The following is a 22636-nucleotide window of genomic DNA, read 5'->3' on the forward strand; positions in this document are numbered from 1 at the left end:
GTTTTCTTCCAGAATAAAAGAATATGAGAGTGTCCTGGAAACAAAAACACCGTTGTCTGATTCTCCTTACAAAGCAAAGTGGGTATAAGTTGTGCTGCAATATCAGTGCTACTTACTGTACATGTTCACCTATAGTTCAAAGATTTAATAGGAAGATAAAGAATTGAAAAGCTAACAGGACTGTCAAGACTATTTTATTTATTTCTGTATATAGTACATTACAGATTTTATTTTATTTTTAAATTAGCCCGCTTCTGCCTTGTTACATTATTTACCCTTCATTTTTGCAATTTTCTTTTTCATTCCCTTCATTCCCAAAGCCATAACTTTTTTATTTTTCCATTTACATAGCCCTATAAGGGTTTATTTTTAGCAGGACAAGTTGTACTATCTAATGGCAGCATTTAATATTGCATAAAATGTAATAGGAAGCTGGAAAAAAAATGGAATTGGATAAAATAAAAACGCAATTCTGCCACAGTTTTAAAGGTTTCGTTTTTGCGGCGTTACCTCTGCAGTAAAACTGACCTTTTACGTTCATTCCCCGTGTCAGCACAGTTATAGCAATACCACATAAAAATAAAAACTTTTTCTTTGCATTGCCATATACCAACCCCTATAACTTCTTTATAGTTATGTCTATGGAACTGTGTTAGGGCTCATTTTTTCGAGCCAGTTTTTATTGATACTATTTTGGAGTTTGTATGACTTTTTAGTCACTTTTTTGGAAGATGACGCAAAAATTGGCCATTTTGATTATTTTTTTCTGTTACAGCTTCACCATACAGGATAAATACATTTATATCAGTGATTGACAGCTATCCGTGTATACACAGTCATAGAGAGAAGGCTGTCATCACCCCATAATGAACAGGAATGTAAATGAATTAAATACAAGTTTTACTGAATCTTTTGCTATAAAACTATTATACCAGGGGGCGTGGCCAACAGCCGACATGACCGCACGCACTTGAGAGCGGCTCCGGTCCCTGGACTATATCCTGACTAATCCTGCCAAGCTGCATTCCTCAAACTCAGAGTGGCAAGTGCAGAGGAGAAGGAGGAAACCCAGACACCTCGACATGGGTCCCAGCAAAGCGCGGTCCGCGGCTGACAAGCTTAAAGAATATGCCCGCCAGGATAACCAACATGGCGCCGCGGCTCCCGCTACTCCACGTGCAGCGGTGACGCGAGGGCAGGCCGCACAACAGACAGAGGCCGAAGATGCTGGGGAACCGGAGATAACGCTGAAAGCGGTCTCTGAGCAGCTCCTCACAGCAATATCCTCCTGCCAGTCCTCCCTTACCTGTAAGATAGAGGAGGTGCGGGTCGACTTGGGCCTGCTGAGACAGGACGTGCAGCAGCTGAGAGAAAGAGTTAAGCACACTGAGGATCGGGTGTCGGAGCTGGAGGACTACACCAGACCGCTGGACTCAAGGCTGACGGAGGTGGAAAGAGCTGTGGGACTATGGCGGCAGAAGTGCGACGACCTGGAGAATCGGGCCCGGCGCAACAACGTGAGAATACTGGGGTTGCCAGAGAGAGCGGAGGGGAGAGATCCTGCCAGCTTTCTGGAATTGTGGTTTAAGGCCCAGTTTCCTGATGCCACGTTCTCTGCGGCCTATGCTGTGGAAAGGGCGCACAGAGTCCCGGCCAGACCACCGCCTCCAGGCGCACCACCACGCCAAAGTGTCGCTTTTCCCGGACTTTTCTGCGGATTTGCAGAAGAAGAGGGCCACCTTTGTTTTGGTCAAAAGGCGCCTCAGGGAATTGAATTTACAGTACTCGATGGCTTATCCGGCGCGACTACGTGTAGTGGATGGCGACCGGCCTATTTTTTTCACTGATCCGAAGGAAGCTGAGGGATGGGTTGCCAGACGCCCAAGGCCGCACTGACCTGGCACACCGGGACTGAGTTGCAAGTATTGTTGGTCCCTTGAAAGGCGCGAAATGGATGTCTTGTCACTGAGTTAATGATCCTTATTATACGGTGCTATGTTTAGCCTTATTTAGGCTCCTTTCACACTTGCGCTCGTCGGTCCGCTCGTGAGCTCCGTTTGAAGGAGCTCACGAGCGGACCCGAACGCCTCCGTCCAGCCCTGATGCAGTCTGAATGGAGCGGATCCGCTCAGACTGCATCAGTCTGGCGGCGTTCAGCCTCCGCTCCGCTCGCCTCCGCACGGACAGGCGGACAGCTGAACGCTGCTTGCAGCGTTCAGCTGTCCGCCTGGCCGTGCGGAGGCGAGCGGATCCGTTCAGACTTACAATGTAAGTCAATGGGAACGGATCCGCTTGAAGATGTCACCATATGGCTAAATCTTCAAGCGGATCCGTCCCCCATTGACTTTACATTGAAAGTCTGAACGGATCCGCTCAGGCTGCTTTCACACTTAGATTTTTTTCTAAGTTATTAATGCAGACGGATCCGTACTGAACGGAGCATCCGTCTGCATTAATATGATCGGATCCGTTCAGAACGGATCCGATCAAACGCTAGTGTGAAAGTAGCCTTACATGTCATGTGTTGCTCGCCTAGATAACAGATTGTTGTGTTCATAGATACAGTTATGGGGTTAATACTGTTCTATAGGTGGGCTGGGTAGACATATATGCACCTACTGCAGCTTAGTCACGTTGCAGCTGCAATATCTACATTGACCGGGGAATGATCGGCTACCTGTGCGGGCATAACATCTTCTTCCCGCACTGGTCCCCGAATATATTGTCACGTTATTAATACTATAATGCATACACTGGATGTTTGCTCAGAGGTATTAAGAGTTTACCTGTTATGTTCTGTGTTTATTAAGTTATGGAATGCATGGTCACATCAGTTGTTCAATAGGAGTGTGTTGGGGAGGCGATCCATTAAGCTGAGTGGGGTGTCATCCCACTTGCCGGAAGGCGTTCAGCATTACTGGAGGGATAACCCTATGCTTGAATTATGGGATCTCTAGTGGTGATGTCCTGGAACGTGAGAGGCTTGGGTGATCCGAACAAAAGGATTGCGGTATTTTCGCATGTGCGACGCTATTGCCCTCACGTCCTGGGACTTCAGGAGACTCATCTGACGGCTGACACTGGGCACAGAATTGTTAAACAGTTGGTGCAGTGGTCACTTCAGTCGTACGGCACATCAAATTCTAAAGGTACGGCCCTATTAGTGCGCAAGGGACTCTTGTGGGAACCGCAGCAGTCTGTTGCTGACCCAGAGGGAAAATACTTACTGGTGTATAGCTTTATTGATCACATTCCATATGTTATTATTAACATGTATAACCCCCCCCCCCGGCTAGTCTTTCACTTCTTCATGTTATTCTGGGGTTCGCGGCGCAATATCCCTCAGCCAGGCTGATTTGCATGGGAGACTTTAACATGGTCATGCAGGAGGAGTTAGACAGATTTCGGCCACCTGAAGGGAGGGGGACTGGGGTCCATTTGACAACCAGTCTGTTTAGAATTGCTGCAGAAATGGGATGGGTGGATATGTGGAGACTTAGGAACCCGCAGCTGAGGGAATACTCCTGTTTTACTCCCGCTAGGGGGGCACTTTCGCGGATCGACTATGTCCTGGGAAACGCTGCTATTTATACGGATCTGGTAGCAATCACTTATGAGCCGCAGGGCCCCTCAGATCACGCTGCGGTTGTGGCACGTTTTGATATTCCCGGGGTCGTGTCTAGAGGGGGGAAGATGAGAATCCATCCCTTTTGGCTTTCCCTATTTACACAAAATGATAGGATTCCCGATCAGATGAGAGTTTTCCTAGACGTGCAGGGAGAGGAAACAGAAGGTTTCTTATTGTGGGACACCCTGAAGGCCTACCTGAGGGGATGTTTGAGGTCCTCAATATCTTATGTAAAAAGGGACACGTCTCGACGGGAACTGGAACTGCACACTAAATGTAGGGAGGCTGAGGCATCCTTTTGTTCCGCCCCCACAGAAGAGAATAGGATAGAGTGGATGATTAGAGGCAGGGCGTATATGATGTATCTTAAGGAGAAAAGTGATCGGAAAATGTTCTTCATGAAGCAGCAGTCATTTGAATCGGGTAATAGGGCGGGTAAGCTTTTAGCTCAGATTGCTAGGACCAACCAGTCGTCTCCCCCGGTGCTACGAATTTTGAACCCGGAGGGACAATTGGTGGAATCCCGTGAAGGAATACTGGATGGATTCGAACGGTTCTACCGATCCTTGTACAGTTCAGCAGCTCACTATACGGAGAGGGAACTAGATGATTATATTTCGGAGGTGGAACACCCTAGGCTCAGCGCGGCGGAGGTGGCCCTCCTGGATAAGGGCATAACCCTGGAGGAAATCCAGTTAGCCATTCATGATATACCAACTGGGAAGGCACCGGGCCCGGATGGGATCCCGATTGAAGTTTACTCTAGGTATAGTGAAATTCTTAGTCCCCAACTTCTTAAGTTGTACTCTGCATCATTCCAGCGCCATCAGTTACCTGAGACCTTATATGATGCTACTATTGTGGTTTTATTAAAGCCGGATAAGGATCCTACCGCGTGTGGCTCTTACAGGCCGATTTCATTGCTTAATTTAGACTACAAAATTCTGACTAGACTGTTGGCTTCCCGTTTAAATAAAGTAATCACGTCTATAATACATCAGGATCAGGCAGGGTTCATGCCAGGGAGGACCACCTCTGATAATATTAGGAGAGCCCAGGTCATTGCTCAGATAGGAGTAGCGGAGGGGCGTGAATGGGCCATGGCGTCACTCGATACGGCCAAGGCCTTTGACTCTGTGGAGTGGCCTTTCCTGTTGAGGATCCTGAAGGAATTTGGGTTTGGCCCGGGGTTCATGCGGTGGGTTGAGATTCTATATCAGAGACCTAAGGCGAATATACTGGTGAACGGAACCCTGTCGGATTCATTTACTCTACATAGAGGCACAAGACAGGGCTGCCCCCTTTCCCCCCTCTTGTTTGCGGTGGTAATTGAGCATTTAGCATTGCGGGTCAGACAAGATGGAGCCTTCAAGGGGATTTCTAAGGGAGATAGAGAGGAAAGGATAGGTCTGTACGCAGATGATCTCCTTCTGTTTATGGATGAGCCTGAGCGGACCCTCCCCATTGCAATTGAGGTAATTGAGAAATTTGGCATATACTCGGGCTTGCTCATAAACTGGACGAAATCAGCTATTATGCCTCTTTGGGATCATGGATGGCCGGAGTGTATACATAATTTACCGGTAGTGGACCAGTTTAAATACCTTGGCATTGTGATTACAAAAGACCCTTGCGTGTCTGTGGCGAGAAATATAGAACCGATAGAGTCCTTATTTATTGATAAATTTAGAACATGGAAGGCATTGCCGATATCGGTGATGGGGAGACTGAATTTGGTTAAAATGATTTTGCTCCCCAAGGGTCTGTATCTCCTGTCGCATGCATGTGCCCCGGTTCCTAAGGCCTTTTTTGATAGGTTACATTCCCTGGTAACCTTGTGGGGTAAAGCTAGGAGGAAGCTTTCACAGAAAGTGCTACAGAGGTCTAAGACAAGGGGGGGGGGGGGCTTTACCGGATTTTTTTCTGTATTATCTGGCTGGCCAGTTGAAGTATGTAGCGGCATGGGTTAGGCAGGGAGAACTGCCGGGGCCGGAATATTGGCTGAGGGAACATCTTAACCTTTCCACTCTATGGCCTGTACTGGAGTCTCCAGGTTTGGTCCCCGGGAGGTTGCTTCCTGCTCATAGATTGGCTAACCAAGTATGGAAGGCAGCCAAATTTAACTCGTATGTAGATGTTCCAGATGCAACTCCGCTCTGGGATAATCCCACGATGCCGCACTTGATATCCTTGGGGGGGGCCGAGACATGGAAGGGATGCGGGGTGCGGACACTGGCTGAGCTGTATGATGGGGGGGTACTGCGGACTTTGCAGCAACTACAGGAGAAATTTGAGATTCCCCACTCTATGTTTTATAGGTACCTTCAATTGCGGCACGCCCTGAATGCTCAGTTTAGGGGGACGGGTCGCAGTATATCTAAATACCCTTTGATAGGGGTGCTGAGATCACAGGGACCCAAGGGCATTATTTCTATACTGTATACATACTTACTGGGTGATCGCATGGTTCTTCAACCATTGGAGGTAGAAGCGAAATGGAAGGTTAATATTCCAACTCTTGATGCTGAGGAATGGGAGGAGGCTATGTTGGTACCCACAAAGGTTTCCCCATCGGTAAATAATAAACTGATACAATTGTTCATATTGCATAGGAGCTATCTGTCCCCTCTTAGGTTGTATAGGATGGGGAGATTGCCCAGCAGCAGGTGCCATAGATGTCAAGAGGAGGGTGCCGATTTCTGGCATTTAATGTGGGGGTGCAGATATTTGCAACTTTTTGGGGGTAATGTTCTAGAAATTCTCTCCGCGATGGTGCCTGTCTCGATAGGAGTCTGCCCTAAAATATGTATCCTGGGGATATTGGAGGAGGAACAGTGGACACATTACCAGAGAGTATTTTTGGGGGAGGCTCTCTTCTTGGCTAGGAAGGCAGTAGCGATGAGGTGGATGGCGGAAATCCTTCCGACGGTGGGCCAATGGAAGACCTTGATGAACCATGCAATGAATATGGAAAAAATAGTGTATATACATAGAAAGTGTCCAGGGAAATTCCAGAAAGTGTGGGGGGAGTGGTGCTCTTCGAATCACTCCTTACAGTCTGCGCATTTGCATTCCGTATCGGAGGATCCCAATGCGCCGGGTGTCTGAATACTGGTATGCAGGTCTGTAGCACCTATGGATGCTAAGTTGTGGTAATATTGTCGGTACTTACCTAACGCACTATGTATCATGACTGTATTGTGTGGAGTTGGTGGCTCCCCTGCGTGGGCGGCCACTGCTCCTGAATGTGATGAACCATGCTTGTTGTTAAGCTTCAATAAAACGAGTTTAAAAAAAAAAAAAAAACTATTATACCAACCTGTTCAGCTCCTCCTGCTCTATATCATGTTGCCTTCAACTCAGACACCATGCTCAAAGTGACAGGTTTCCTTTAAGAATTTTTTTTAGTATAGTTGTCCTATTTTCCCCATTCCTGTACATTCTGCTGTGCATTTTTATTTCAATGCAATGTTTTAATCAGTACCTTGATTAGTAGATTAGTCTTAGCGCAATAGAGAACTTTCTTCCACCCATTCTCTATTGCTTTATTTGCAGGCGGTTTCAGTAATTAATAATTTTGCGCAATCTGTTGTTTGGCAAGTTACTATTTCCCTCCATGGCACTAAAATCTTCTCTACTGCAGAGTAGTAATCTTGCTGGGTGCCAGCCAAACATGGAAGATCTTGGAACTAGTCCTGAATTCCAAATATAATACTGAACCTTACCAAACATATATGTTTTGATATAAAATTGCAAAAAATGAAGCAGCACTGTGAAGATATGCAAAGTTTAAAGAGGGTGCAAGTGGCCTGACTCCAAAGTCTATACTCGTCCAAGCAGCAGACAGAAGAGAAGCAGCCTCCTATGAAATCCAATAGTGTTTATTCACTCAAGTTCCTTGAATACAATGTTTAAGCTGCTCCATGCAGCCATTTTCCCCAAAAAAGGGAAAAAAGTTGTATCGCCCAACTAAAATGTTGTATTCATGGAACTTGTATAAATAAGCACCTTATTGGAATTCATCGGAGGCTGCTTCTCTTCTGTTTGCTGCAATGTGATCTGTTTAACACCCGACCGATCACATTCAAATTGGAAAAAACAATGTCACGTTTTTTATTGTAGTTTTTTTAATTTGTGTCTCAAATAAATATAGCTGGTGCACAACTATAATGGGGAGCAGCAGAGATTCGGCTGCTACCTGGCAAATATACCGAAAGGCGGCCGGATGAAAACTGCCGTACGCAATGGTATTTGCTGGGTTGCGGCCCGTTCTTTGCCGGTCCCCATTATAGTAAATCGGACCAGATGGTATCTCTGTAGCACCCGTTATTCATGGATCCAGCAGCCTGTTTCCAGCCGGAACAGCCTTCCGGATCTGCTTAATGCAAATGTGAAACAAGCCTAACTTTGTTCTGTGGGTCAATACAATTATGTTAATACCAAATTTATACAATTTTTTACATTTTTTTTATACAATGTTCTACTACTTGCACAATAAAAACACCAAATAATTTATTTTTGTGTCACCGCATTCCAAGACCCTTAGCATTTTATGTTTCTAATGGCATAACTGTGTGAGGGCTTATGTGTTGGACGATTTGCAGTTTTGATTGGTACCATTTTGGTTTGTGTAATATCTCAGGCTACAAATGACCTAGAGGCTGTATTCAAATTGTGTGGCTGCAAAGGTGGGGAGACCGCTTCTGATGGCTCTTTCCTAGGCTACAGTTGAGCTAGAGCTGCAATGTTGGTTTTGTTTTAATGCTTGCAGTCTAAAAACTAGACTAGGATTGCAGTGTTAGCTGCCATAAAACTGAAGATACAGGGGGTCATTTATCAAACTGGTGTAAAGTAGAACTGGCTTAGTTGCCCATAGAAACAAATCAGATTCCTCCTTTCAGTTTCCAAAGGAGCTGTCCAAAATGAAAGGTGAAATCTGATTGGTTGCTATGGACAACTAAGCCAGTTCTACTAAGCTAAGCCAGTTTGATAAATGACCCCACCGCCTTTAGAAATTGGGTCCGAAGTGAGAGCTGCAGTTCTATGCAGCTCTCACTGGCATATGTTTCTAACTACTGTAAGTCAGGTTATATAGAAGCTACCACCACAACCCTGTTCTTAGTAAGGGTGCATTCACACAACCGTAAGTATTTTGTGGTCTGCAAACTGCAAAACACATCACATTGACGTCAATGGGTCCGTGGTCCGTATGTTGTGGCAAAGTATAGGACTTGTCCTATATTTTCGGCATTACCGCATGAATGCCCCATAAAGCATAGATTGTTAGCTTTCAAATAAGATTGTGGCTCTACGTCAATTGTAGCCCAAGAAAGCCCTCAGAAGCGCCTCCCGGCCCTTTGCAGCCACAGCCAGAACATAGTAAGTTCAAAACCGTATTTTCCTGTTCTGTCTGAGCAAATTGTGTTCGGGATGATCAGTGTTGGAGTTTAAGCCCAGTATAGTATGGGGAGAGGTCCACCGGCACTCTCATAAAATACTGTAATATTGCTTGGCTAATAGCAGCAGTCTCATAGTTCTGAGTCTGTAAAATTTGTGTAACGCCTTTATGGTGGCACAACCACCATGTTAAAAATATTGGAAGGATTCTGGTGATAACAATTTAAGGCTACATGGGAAGTATACATTGGTCTTAGTAGAGGAGACGAGAAGAGCATAAAAAAAGTTGCCCCACAGTGGGGGGAAAAAAACACTTAAAGGGAATCTTTCACCAGTTTTTTGCTGCCCTCACTTTTATATCCTAGCACAGGGATCAGCAACCTCCGGCACTGCAGCTGTTCTGGAACTACATTTCCCAGAATGCTTCATTCACTTCTATTGGAGTGACAACAACAGCTGAGCAAGTGTGCATGCTGGGAGTTGTAGGTTCACAGCAGCTGGAGTGCCGAAGATTGCTGACCCCCTGTCCTAGCAGCTCCAGTACATGCCAATGAGTCCCCATATTCATAAGCTCATGGCTCTCTCCACCCACCTGCCTCTGATTGACCGATTTTCTTCCATCTGAACCAGCAGTAGGTGGATGAGGACAACCAGGAGCTCATGAATATGCACTTGAGCTGTTCAATACAAGATTTTGGCATAGCCGCTTGTATTCTTTGGTAGCTAAACGGCGCAGTATTTGTTTGGGCTAATAGCAGAGCTCACCTGTTCCCATACGGTGTTGCCCTTAAACAGAACAGCATAGTATAATAACAAATCCACTTTAAGTTCGTTGGTTAAGCTCTGAATTCTTTTTTTTTCTTCCTCCTGTTGTTTTAGGCTTCAGCGACTTACCAAAGATCTTCAGAAACAATTGCAAACACAAGACAATGGAGCCTGGGCCACCAATAAAGTGTCTGCTCTTGACAGGGCTTTGGGGGAAATTTCTCGAATTCTAGAAAAGCAGGTAAGGCGAACAACTTTTGAGATTTTTGCCTTTCCCTGCATCAACTTTGTAGGTATAAAAGGTTGAATTTGAGACTTATAATCTGGGCTGGTCTGGAGGTATGTAGGAGGGAACTATGACTGAAGTGTACAGTCTCCATGTATGTGCCTAGAAGAAGAAGGTCCACTATTATTATTAATAATAATGGTATAATTCTGAATTATAGAGGATCTGTAACCTCTCCTGACATGTCTGTTGTATTAAAGTTCTGGAGCATTTATTATGACTGTATTTTGTGCCATTCCTCTTCTTACTAGAAGTTTATGAATGAATTGCCAATAGTGTGCAATCAAGGTCCAGCTGGGTGTTACCAGTTAGGCGTGTCTCCCAGTGTCATACTGTGCAGGGACACACCCTCACTGGCCTTTTATAGCTTGCAAAGACATTAGTTTACGTAAAAATGTTTAGTTTTTTTTTAAATACCTATATAAATTTGATATTGGCGTAATCGTATTGACCTGCAGTATACAGTTTTGATGTGCACCTCACAGTGAATGCCATAGAAACATGGTTTAATTGACTGCAAAAATGCACAGTTTTATCTATAGGAGTTTAAGAATTTTTGGGATAGAAACGCATACTAAAGATTAAATTAGTAAATACTATTGGATAATAATTTACAATGATTTCTGGCTTAGCAGCCAACATATATATATATTTTTGAGATGACTGATGGTCTCTGTGCGACCTAAGCTGAAAATATGCATGTATGAGCCGTAGAATTTCGTGGTCTGAGCGCTCCTGTTCTTTGACTCTAGTTACATTCAGCCATTTTCGAGGCATTCACGATTTGTTGGAAAGCTTCACTTCAAGCTCTGGATCGACTTACAAAGTGTGTAGTATTTGGATGATAACATTCCAGAGAGGGCTGTATTTTGTAGCTTTACCCAGTCAGATCCTAGCCGTAACTGTTTGTTATCAGATATCGCATATACCAGCACTGCCATGGAGAGTTATTCCCATTAAAAGCCACAATTGAGGGATTACTTGGATAAGGCTCCTTTGCCTTCTCCGCCACATGTATTTTCCTGCCAATCAGATAGCAAAATAGCTTTCTATTCTACAGACTTACCCATTAACTTTAAATCATGTTCCTAAAATTGAAGCCATTAGTGGGGCCCTAACAGAGTAATTTCACTTCCTACATTAATATCATATCAGGTATATCCCTATCCTAGAAGATATTACCAAATAGCAATTGAAATCTGCAGATATTACATGCAGTTTCCGTTCTGTATGAGCTATACTTACAGCATGTGAGCCGAATACAGAGGTGACGGCATTGTGGATTGCATGCCGTAGAGTCATGTAGACATAGGAATGAACATTATGGTATTTTATGCCCCACTTGAATGACTGCATTTAATTTTGCTCTAAAATCAATAGGTTTACATCTCAGACTATGTACATTTTGCATCCATTTTTTTATTGTTTTGTAATGTTTTAGAAAAAACTGCCGTATGTGTGTACCTGAGGAATACCACTATTCCTCACCATCATATGACTTGTCTTTGGCATTTTTTTGCAAGCGTTTCCCTGTACAGTCTTTAATTCTCAGTTATTCCAGAGCTGTTGGGTGGAAACCATCTGATCATCATGTATGCACTAACACCGGACATGGAGGAACAGGATACCATATTTTTCGGTTTATAAGACGCACTTTCCCCCACAAAATGGGGGGAAGGGGGAATGGCAGTGCGTCTTATAAAGCAAATACTAGTGAGCACTTCTGATATGGAAGCGCTCACTAGTATACATTAGGTGCGGGGAGTAAAGTGCTCTAAGTCAGGGCTGGCCAACCTGCGGCTCTCCAGCTGTTGTAAAACTACAGTTCCCACCATGCCCTGCTGTAGGCTGATAGCTGTAGGCTGTCTGGGCATGCTGGGAGTTGTAGTTTTGCAACAGCTGGAGAGCCGCAGGTTGGCCAGCCCTGCTCTAAGTGCTTCCTGTAATCACCCTCCCTTGTCTTCTTCCCTGGGGCCGTGCTGCACTGTAGGTCCTGATCGTGTACGCGCACTATGACCTGACGCTGCACGCAGTCAGATGACAGTGTAGCGCGGACCCAGAGAAGACAGGGGGGCGTGACTTCTGCAGAGACCACTGGACCTGGAAAGGAGTGGTGGAGCAGGAGAGGTACGGTAAGTGAAGTTAGTTATTTTAGTTTAAAAGTCTGATCTGAGGTCTGATGGGAGTCTGTCAGTAAGGTCTGGCATGGAGGTCTGATGGGGGGTCTGACATGGAGGTGTGATTGAAGTCTGATGTGAGGTCCTGATATAGGGTTTTAAAGTGAGGTCCTGATATGGGGGTCTGATGTGAGGTCCTGATATGGGGGGTCTGATGTGAGGTCCTGATATGGGGGGTCTGAACTGAGTTCCTGATCTGAGGGTCTAATGTGAGGTCCTGATATGGGGTCTGAACTGAGTTACTGATATGAGGGTCTGATGTGATGTCCTGATATGGGGGGTCTGAACTGAGTTCCTGATATGAGGGTCCAATTTGAGGTCCTGATATGGGGTCTGATCTGTGGATCTGATATGGGGGTCTGATCTGAGGAGCTGATAAAAAAAAAGAATCTTATTTTCCTCCTCTAACACCTGGGTGTGTCTTATCATCAAGTGGATGTTATGTAGTGAAAAATACAGTAATCAACTCCCTAACTCTGTAGCACAGCCTTAGAAATAGCAGCAGTGATGGAGGACAATACACAGCAGAACTAAGCAGTTTACAGGTGAATCCAGCAGTGATATAAGACAGTAAATCACACACACAAGCTGCACGCTCTGTGGTCTGTCTGTGTACAGCAATTATATATATATATATATATATATATATATATATATATACAAACCGGATTCCAAAAAAGTTGGGACACTATACAAATCGTGAATAAAAACTGAATGCAATGATGTGGAGGTGCCAACTTCTAATATTTTATTCAGAATAGAACATAAATCACGGAACAAAAGTTTAAACTGAGAAAATGGACCATTTTAAGGGTAAAATATGTTGAATCAGAATTTCATGGTGTCAACAAATCCCAAAAGAGTTGGGACAAGGCCATTTTCACCACTGTGTGGCATCTCCCCTTCTTCTTACAACACTCAACAGACGTCTGGGGACCGAGGAGACCAGTTTCTCAAGTTTAGAAATAGGAATGCTCTCCCATTCTTGTCTAATACAGGCCTCTAACTGTTCAATCTTCTTGGGCCTTCTTTGTTGCACCTTCCTCTTTATGATGCGCCAAATGTTCTCTATAGGTGAAAGATCTGGACTGCAGACTGGCCATTTCAGTACCCGGATCCTTCTCCTACGCAGCCATGATGTTGTGATTGATGCAGAATGTGGTCTGGCATTATCTTGTGGAAAAATGCAGGGTCTTCCCTGAAAGAGATGACGTCTGGATGGGAGCATATGTTGTTCTAGAACCTGAATATATTTTTCTGCATTGATGGTGCCTTTCCAGACATGCAAGCTGCCCATGCCACACGCACTCATGCAACCCCATACCATCAGAGATGCAGGCTTCTGAACTGAGCGTTGATAACATCTTGGGTTGTCCTTGTCCTCTTTGGTCCGGATGACATGGCGTCCCAGATTTCCAAAAAGAACTTTGAATCGTGACTCGTCTGACCACAGAACAGTCTTCCATTTTGCCACACTCCATTTTAAATGATCCCTGGCCCAGTGAAAACGCCTGAGCTTGTGGATCTTGCTTAGAAATGGCTTCTTCTTTGCACTGTAGAGTTTCAGCTGGCAACGGCGGATGGCACGGTGGATTGTGTTCACTGACAATGGTTTCTGGAAGTATTCCTGAGCCCATTCTGTGATTTCCTTTACAGTAGCATTCCTGTGTGTGGTGCAGTGTTGTTTAAGGGCCCGGAGATCACGGGCATCCAGTATGGTTTTACGGCCTTGACCCTTACGCACAGAGATTGTTCCAGATTCTCTGAATCTTCGGATGATGTTATGCACAGTTGATGATGATAGATACAAAGTCTTTGCAATTTTTCGCTGGGTAACACCTTTCTGATATTGCTCCACTATCTTTCTGCGCAACATTGTGGGAATTGGTGATCCTCTACCCATCTTGGCTTCTGAGAGACACTGCCACTCTGAGAAGCTCTTTTTATACCCAATCATGTTGCCAATTGACCTAATTAGTGTTAATTGGTCTTCCAGCTCTTCGTGATGCTCAAATTTACTTTTTCCAGCCTCTTATTGCTACTTGTCCCAACTTGTACTTCATGACACTGGTAAAATGAAGTAAAATTTTTTTTTTTATTATTTATAAAAGAATACCAAATTTACCAAAAATTTGTAAAATGAAATTGCAGATTTCCAAGTTTAAATTTCTCTACTTCTATAATACATAGTTATACCTACAAAAATAGTTAATACTTTACATTCCCCATATGTCTACTTCATGTTTGGATCAATTTGGGAATGATATTTTATTTTTGGGGGATGTTACAAGGGTTAGAAGTTTAGAAGAAAATCTTGAAATTTTTCCGAAATTTTCAAAAACCCACTTTTTAGGGACCAGTTCAGGTCTGGGCTTACATAATAGAAACCACCCAAAAATGACCCCATTCTAGAAACTACACCCCTCAAGGTATTCAAAACTGATTTTTGTTGTTAACCCTTTAATGCTATATTTATTGCCCCGATTCTGTAGTTTGCAGAAACACCCCATATGTGGCCGTAAACTACTGTACGGGCACACAGTAGGGCGTAGAGGGAAAGGTGCGCCGTATGATTTTTGGAAGGCAGATTTTGCTGGACTGTTTTTTTTTACACCATGTCCCATTTGAAGCCCCCCTGATGCACCCCTAGAGTAGAAACTCCATAAAAGTGACCCCCATCTAAGAAACTACACCCCTCAAGGTATTCAAAACTGATTTTTACAAACTTTGTTAACCCTTTAGGTGTTGCACAAGATTTAATGGAAAATAGAGATACAATTTCAAATTTTCACTTTTTTGGCAGATTTTCCATTTTAATATTTTTTTTCTAGTTACAAAGCAAGGGTTAACAGCCAAACAAAACTCATTATTTATGGCCCTGATTCTGTAGTTTACAGAAACATCCCATATGTGGTTGTAAACTGCTGTACGGGCACACGGCAGGGGGCAGAAGGAAAGGAATGCCATACGGTTTTTGGAAGGCAGATTTTGCTAGACTGTTTTTTTGGACACCATGTCCCATTTGAAGCCCCCCTGATGCACCCCTAGAGTAGAAACTCCCAAAAAGTAACCCCATTTTAGAAACTACGGGATAGGGTGGAAGTTTTGTTAGTACTAGTTTAGGGTACATATGATTTTTGGTTGCTCTATATTACATTTTTTGTGAGGCAAGGTAACAAGAAATAGCTTTTTTGGCCCTTTTTTTTTTTTTTTTTTTGTTATTTACAACATTCATCTGGCAGGTTAGATCATGTGGTATTTTTATAGATCAGGTTGTCACGGACACGTCGATACCTAATATGTATACAATTTTTTTTTTATGTAAGTTTTACACAATGATTTCATTTTTGAAACAAAAAAAATCATGTTTTAGTGTCTCCATAGTCTGAGAACCATCGTTTTTTCAGTTTTTGGGCGATTATCTTAGGTAGGGTCTCATTTTTTGTGGGATGAGATGATGGTTTGATTGGCACTATTTTGGGGTGCACTTTTTGTGATGTAAGATGACAAAAAATGGCTTTTTTTACACCGTTGTTTCTTTATTTTTTTTACGGTGTTCATCTGAGGGGTTAGGTCATGTGATATTTTTATAGAGCTTGTCGATACGGACGCGGCGATACATAATATGTATATATTTTTTTTTATTTGTGTAAGTTTTACACAATGATTTCATTTTTGAAACAAAAAAAAAATCATGTTGAGGGGGATGAGAAATGTGACATGGAGGGGGATGAGAAATGTGCTCCTCACCTGGCCCTGGTCGTCTGCAGCAGCTCCCCTTCTCCTCTGTGTGGTCCTGGTATCTTCTCTCTGTGCTCCCGACAAGACATGGAGGACCTTTCCTACTCAGCCAATCGGTGGCTGCAGCTGTGTCATGTGTCAGACCAGTGATTGGCTCATCAGGAAATCACTGCCCTGACACATGACACAGCTGTGGCCACTGATTGGCAGAGTGGGAAAGGTCCCAACAACTTGTCAGGACTCGGGAGCCCAGAGAGAAGATATGAGGACCACCACACAGAGAAGAACAGCCGCAGGAGGCCGGCGGCATGCAAGTGATTAATGAAAAAAAAAAAGTTAAAGTTTCATTTTTCCGCCCCCCACCTTCTCAGCGCCCTAGGGCGGCCGCTTGGTCTGCCTTATTATAGCACCGGGCCTGTTCACAATGCAATAATGGCATCCGGCGTTACTACCGATCCCCGCACAGCTGCTGCTGCTTCTCCCTGTACACGGATGAAAACATCCAGTGTCAGGGGGAGCACCAATGGCGGGCCTCCCTAGCGTCACCCGCTATGCTAGGGAGACTCTTCACCGTCCCCACCTGCCATTGGCTGCTCCCCCCCAACACCGGATGTTTTCATCCGTGTACAGGGAAGCACTCACTAGTATGCACAAGGAGAAGCAGCAGCGGGGAGCGGGGTAAGTATATTCTGTGTGAGGGGGGGGGGGGTGCAGTTTATTGTTTCGGATAACCCCTTTAATGTCACTCACCCTTGCTTTGATTTCAGTATATGGAAACTTTTAGTAAATACGTTCCTTTATTCATTCCTAGAACTTTAAATTTATACATATCAACTTTACTACAAATGGAAAATGGAAAACTGTAATATCACTTTACTCCCCCATCCCCGACCTCTCATTGCCATTCTAAAAACCTACCGTACTGCAGTCCACTCATTTGTATAAGTTACTGAGAGTTGTTCTTTATATTTGTTGTGAAATATCCCTTTTACCGTCCCCAGAGGACCATCCCTTTGTAGAGATGGATCAATAGCCTTTCAGCAGAAGGATTTACCAGTGTATGCCCGTGCCGCGATAAGATCATTTATAAGCGTAGCCTGTAATTGTATTGTATTGTGGGCGGTAGGAAGAGCCCCGATGGTGTGAGCTATTGACCAGAGGGAGTGCAGTTGACACTGTTAATTGAATTTCCCTGGGGAGTTATCATGTAGGAAGAGGCTGGGCTAGCTGCTCAGGACATGCAGCAGATGCATTATATACCATTGCTCAGGCAGAGAATGCTCTCCAGAGAGACAAGAGTGCAGGACAATAGCTTTTCACTTACTAAATGGACTGCTTTATGAGCTGCATCGTAATGTCCCAGTATAGCCACTACCAAATTATAGGTGTTGAAATAAACTGAAAGCGTGTTTTCTATTAAAAAAAATATATATATGTATACTTATTAAAGTATGTTAACTTTTCTGCATTTCTTCTTAGTTCTTGTTTACGTGGGCTAAAAGTCCTATCTGAGAGTGTGCTATCGGGCTTGGTCTAGTACGGTTCCAGGTCTGGTTACTGTAAATTTCAATAGCCCACACCTTTGTGCTGTGAATAATAGAAATGAGTTATGCATGAGTGGAAACAAGAAGGGACGTTGACTGATATGCAGGGATGCAGTGCTGGCAGCTAAGCCAGGGTTGGTAGCGAAAATAGATTAGTACAGATTGGATAACAGAGTTTACGTTGTAAAAGAAGATTAAAGCAGTTTTTGATAATCGGATCTGATCTGAGATGTTTATGTCAAGGTAAAGCCACTTGAGCACTGGCCTCTGACATTACAGTTGATCAGTATGTCTAAAGATGCCACAGTGCAGTGACTTTCGAAAATTAATATTTGCTTTGCATGACAATAGCATAAACAGACTTTTATTTTTATTTTTACCACCACTTCTTGACCTGAAGTTTTACCTTTACCCCCTTTCCTAACCAGGCACATTTTCGAGTTTTAGCCATGTGCCAGTTTAGTACTGTTCTATTTTTTTGCCAGTCTGCATGTATTTGGTCTGGTTTTTCTCCGAATATACCGTATAGGACTTCTATAGTGTGTAATAAAATAAGTGGTATATTGACTTTTTTTATATATATTTTTTTAACATAATTTAAAGAAATTGGTGTGATTTTGGAATAGGACCTTTACAGGTAAAACTATGGGGCATATTTATTAAGACCGGCATTTTTGACACCGGTCTTAATAAACCCCTAAGCTAGCGTTGGCCCATGCCGAAATTATGAAGAGGCCCCGGCAGAGCAACTAGCTGTTGCATCGCAATCTGCACCTGAAATACGCCCATGTTTGTATCTCCACTGATCAGACTCATCTCCCCCTTCCCCCTGCACTGCTCACTCACTCTCGGTACAGTCCCTCTTCAGAGAGACAGAGGCTGCTTCAAGTTTTTAAGTGTCTCACCCCAGTGCTTGTTATTGCTGTATAATCCTCTCCATTCTGTTGACACTGTTAATAAGGGGTGCTAAACAAAGATAGGGGAGCACTTCATACTGTGTGCTGTGTATGGGAGACCTCATAAGTGGTCATTTCCAGCTTTTTTCTCTTCTTCCCTCTCCCTCCTTCATAAACGTCTATGGGGAGCATCAGTAACCTTATCTCTCAATAAAGCTAAACATCCAACTCCTCTCTGCCTCATATGATTTTATCAGTGAATTCAGAGTAAGGGTCCATTCACGTGTCCGCAAGTGTTTTGCGGTCCGCAAATTGCAGATCCGCAAAACACGGACACCAGTGGACCGCACATGCCAGGCACTTTGAATAGAAATGCCTTTTCTTGTCCGTGTCTGCGGACAAGAATAGGACATGTTTTATTTTTTGCGCAACGGAAGTGCGGATGTGGACAGCACACTGTGTGCTGTCCGCATCTTTTCCGGCCCCATTGAAAATGAATGCACCCTTCGCTTCTACATATTTTCTGGCAATGTGACAAAATTAGGCCCTTCTGGGACTCAATTCATAGGGCTTTATCTTCCATTTTCCCTTTCAATACTCCGAATTCGCCTGTTTTTTTCTTACTGCTCCATTCGGATTTGCCCATGAGCTTACTCCGACGCTCCTGTTTGCGACATATAGTCATTGCGGCTAGGTCTTGCGTCCCGGTGAAGTGGAAATCCCCTGTTCCACCTTCCATTGGAATGTGGATTCAAAAAGTGGAGGAGATCCGGAGAATGGAGGAACTCACAGCATCCTTGAGGTGCAACAATAAGACCTTTGTTACGTCCTGGACCCCTTGGTTCACCTTCCAAGATTCAGCAGAGTACAAGTCGTTACTTACCTGAGCTGTCCTTTAAGCTTGTTTGGTCTATGCAGTCTCCCTTCGATGGATGTGTTCCCCTCCCCCCCCCCCCCCCTTCCCGTATGTGGTGTGTCTTTTCCTTTTTGTCAGTCTGATTACTGTTTTCATGTCTTGATAGGAGTACTTCAAGACTAGCTACTTTTGGAGTATAGTCTTTATTTGTCCGCCATGTCCATTATTATTTTGTTTGGTCGCTATCATGGTTACCGTATGCAATGTATATTCAGACTATATTGTCAGGATACCTGTGTGTTACCTGTATTAGTATGCTGGACGGGTTTCGGCTATGCATGTTTGTGATATGTGATGTAACATGTTGCAAGCTTTGTAATACTCTTGAAACATATAAATAAAGAATTTAATAAAAAGAAAATGAATGCACCCTTTCTGCAAAATTGCGGAACGGATGCGGACCCATTCACGCGGACGTGTGAATAGACCCTAAGTGATCAGTGCAGGATGGAAGCGGATAGGAGTCTGATAAGTGGAGAAAGAGACATTTTTCTTTAATAAAATATATTAGAAAGTTTCTTATGCTTGCTTGTACTATTGCTTTATGGGAACTTGTAATTGGAGGTGCACTGTTATTTCTATGGTGAAAGCAGACTATGCAGGTACCACTGGTGCCACTTATCAGGGAGGTAAACCTTGGAATGGGATGAAATCCAACGTTTCCATTTGTGGTTTCTACCTGGGGGATAGTCTGCTGGCCCTTTGCTTACCTTAGGACAGGGTCCACCAACTAAAATTCTTGTATATTGTCAGTTGTAGGTAGGCTTTATTTTCAGTTGGTAGGGCTGCAATACTGCAGAGGTATAGAATACAAGGATACAGGACCGATTGGTCACAGTTTTGCTACTGATTATATGTTACTTTCTGCTGACTATTGTGGGTCACGTACAGTATCTTTGCTTGTGTTTTGTCTGTCTTTATTACATTTACTGTGCCATACTGGTCATCTTTAAATACTCTATGATTATTCTCAGGTTTGTTTTATGGATTTGAAGTAGTTGCGCTTTTCTGTCTTCTTTTTCTATTTATCTGTTTGTCCTGCCTTTGTGTCGCGTGTTTGTACGCGCCCTCAGACTTCACTCGGCCGTTCAGCCTGTTTACAGTAAGTATTAATAAATGATGTTAAGAGCTCCACAATCTGGCTTTGCAAGTGTGAGTTATAGGAACCTGATTTGCTTTGAAATATTTATGTCTGTCTGCGCTTATTCAGGAAATTGATCAGAACGGCACGGGAATGAATCAGATTGTTGCGGGCATTCTGGAGCTTGCCTTGTTGCTGATGCAAGTCAGGCTATGCCTCATTTGGAAAGCTCCAAGAGTTTAGTACTGATCTCTTCACATTCAGATTACACCCGCTGCCCGGTCCGGCCTTCTTGAACAGTCAGTACTTTAGCTTGTACAGTGTATCACAGGGGTCAGTTTTCTCACTTATTTCTGGATCTAGGATTTGATAAATGTCTGATTGGAATGTTGTATCTATGGAATCACTATTACTGGTTTTCTGCCCATAAAAGGGTAAATATGTTGTAAAAAGTCACAACGTATCAAAAAATTGGCAGCGGTTTCCAGCAAGCATCTAATTAAATGGAAATGGCCGACTGGACTGTAATGAAGTTAAGGTTCCTGTGCTGCCTTATTACAGAGTCATGAGGTGACCGGCTTGTTACTTCACCGTGATCCTATTAAGGAGAAATGAGACAATTTGATTTAAACATTAACACAACGCTTATAAAACATATTGGGGTGAAATTTCCTGTAATCAAAATGACCTCTCAAAGAAATATCACAGATGCAAACATGGTCTGTGATTAACTGCACCAGGTTTCTTCCCAGAATCCAACACTTCGCGTATAGTATATTCCATTAGTATCAACAGCTTGAGAAATCTAGGATGATATAGGAATTGATGGATGTAGACTTGCAGATAGATTGATGGACGTGTACATGTAGTGCATCATAGAATTGCATGTCTTGTCTTACATTATTTTGTTCACAGGACTTTGAAACAAAAGTGGCAAGCAGTTCCTTTGTGAACATATACAGTATGTAAAACATGATATAACATTACGTAGAAGCAGGAATCATATTTAAAACAGCCATAAACATTTTACAGGAAGTATCATTCAGAACTGCTGACAGCTCGGGAAAAGGCATGGTTGAAACTACTGACAGACTCCCTTTTTCAACAAGTATTTTGTTTGGATTTTTTACATGTATAGTACATTATATCCCATAATTCAGGATGCAAGGTATCAATGCCAGTAATATCAGTATGAAGAACTGTATCATAATTTGGGATTATCCATATATTTTAAAGCTGTAATACAGTGCACAATAACACAACGTAGTAAAGTGCAATACAACAATGTCGAAAGCAATAGGATAGCATGGAGCGACACCCTAACATATGATCAAAAACTGCTGAGGTGAGACCCCTTATGATATAGCATCCCACCCCTCTATTGGAGAGAACTTACTCTTGGTCTTCTTTTACATCTCCGTCAAGCAGATCCAGCAGTCTTTTTTGGCGTTTCTGGATTCTCTAGTTCACCGCGGGATCCCCATTGACTGTAATGAGATCTGTGGTGATCCAGCCGCTTTCCGGCATAAATGCCAGGTTTCAGTCGGACAAAAACCATTGCATGCAACAGTTTTTTGTCCGTCTGACAGCCGGGATTTGTGCCGGATCAGGCAGCTGGGTCTGCTTGACAGTGATGTGAACGAGGACTTGGTGACCCCAGAGTTCTTGAGATTTTCTGAGGTATACCATTGTGTGTACTGATGTATTAACATTTTGGGGGTTTATTTACAGCTTGGTTCAATGTTTAATAATAAAAGTTTTCCACTTACCAGTAAATCTTTTTCCATGACTTTCCACCTTTATCCTTTTTGGACCCATCAGTTTCTGATGATGTGTAATAAAGGAATTGTCTACTTTATACTTAAATGTCTAATGCCATGTTACAGTCAGGTTTGCTCAGTGAAAGTATGAATGACTTTGTGCTGTACCCCGACTGACAGTGAAGGCTTCTGGCTGCCCTGGTATCGGCAGAGTAAACAGAGATACCTGGTATCCTCCTCATCCATAGGATACAAGTTGGTGGCGGTTATGTGACTTATTCATGTGGCCACTTTCTTAGGCTGTTCTTAGCTTCCAGTATTTTGGTGCAGGTGCGGAACAGTAATTGGACACGTCCAGCGCAGGCACCAATGCTAGGGTTTCTGCTACTTGTATCTTCACATGCACTTTAGCATTTGTCTGCGGCAAAGTACTGGACACCTAGAA

The 22636-nt window shown here is 43.5% G+C and overlaps 1 protein-coding gene across 2 annotated transcripts in view; it reads left to right on the plus strand.

Moving 5' to 3' along the window:
• SCAPER (S-phase cyclin A associated protein in the ER) overlaps nt 1–22636 on the plus strand; it is a 284324-nt gene that overhangs the window by 190297 nt on the left and 71391 nt on the right. For both annotated transcript variants that reach the window (XM_044279884.1, XM_044279885.1), the window contains exons 21-22: nt 13–78; nt 9905–10031. In XM_044279884.1, the coding sequence (XP_044135819.1) occupies nt 13–78; nt 9905–10031 (193 nt within the window). The remainder of the gene's footprint in view (nt 1–12; nt 79–9904; nt 10032–22636) is intronic.

This window comes from Bufo gargarizans, chromosome 2, assembly GCF_014858855.1.
Source record: "Bufo gargarizans isolate SCDJY-AF-19 chromosome 2, ASM1485885v1, whole genome shotgun sequence".
NCBI lineage: Eukaryota > Metazoa > Chordata > Amphibia > Anura > Bufonidae > Bufo > Bufo gargarizans.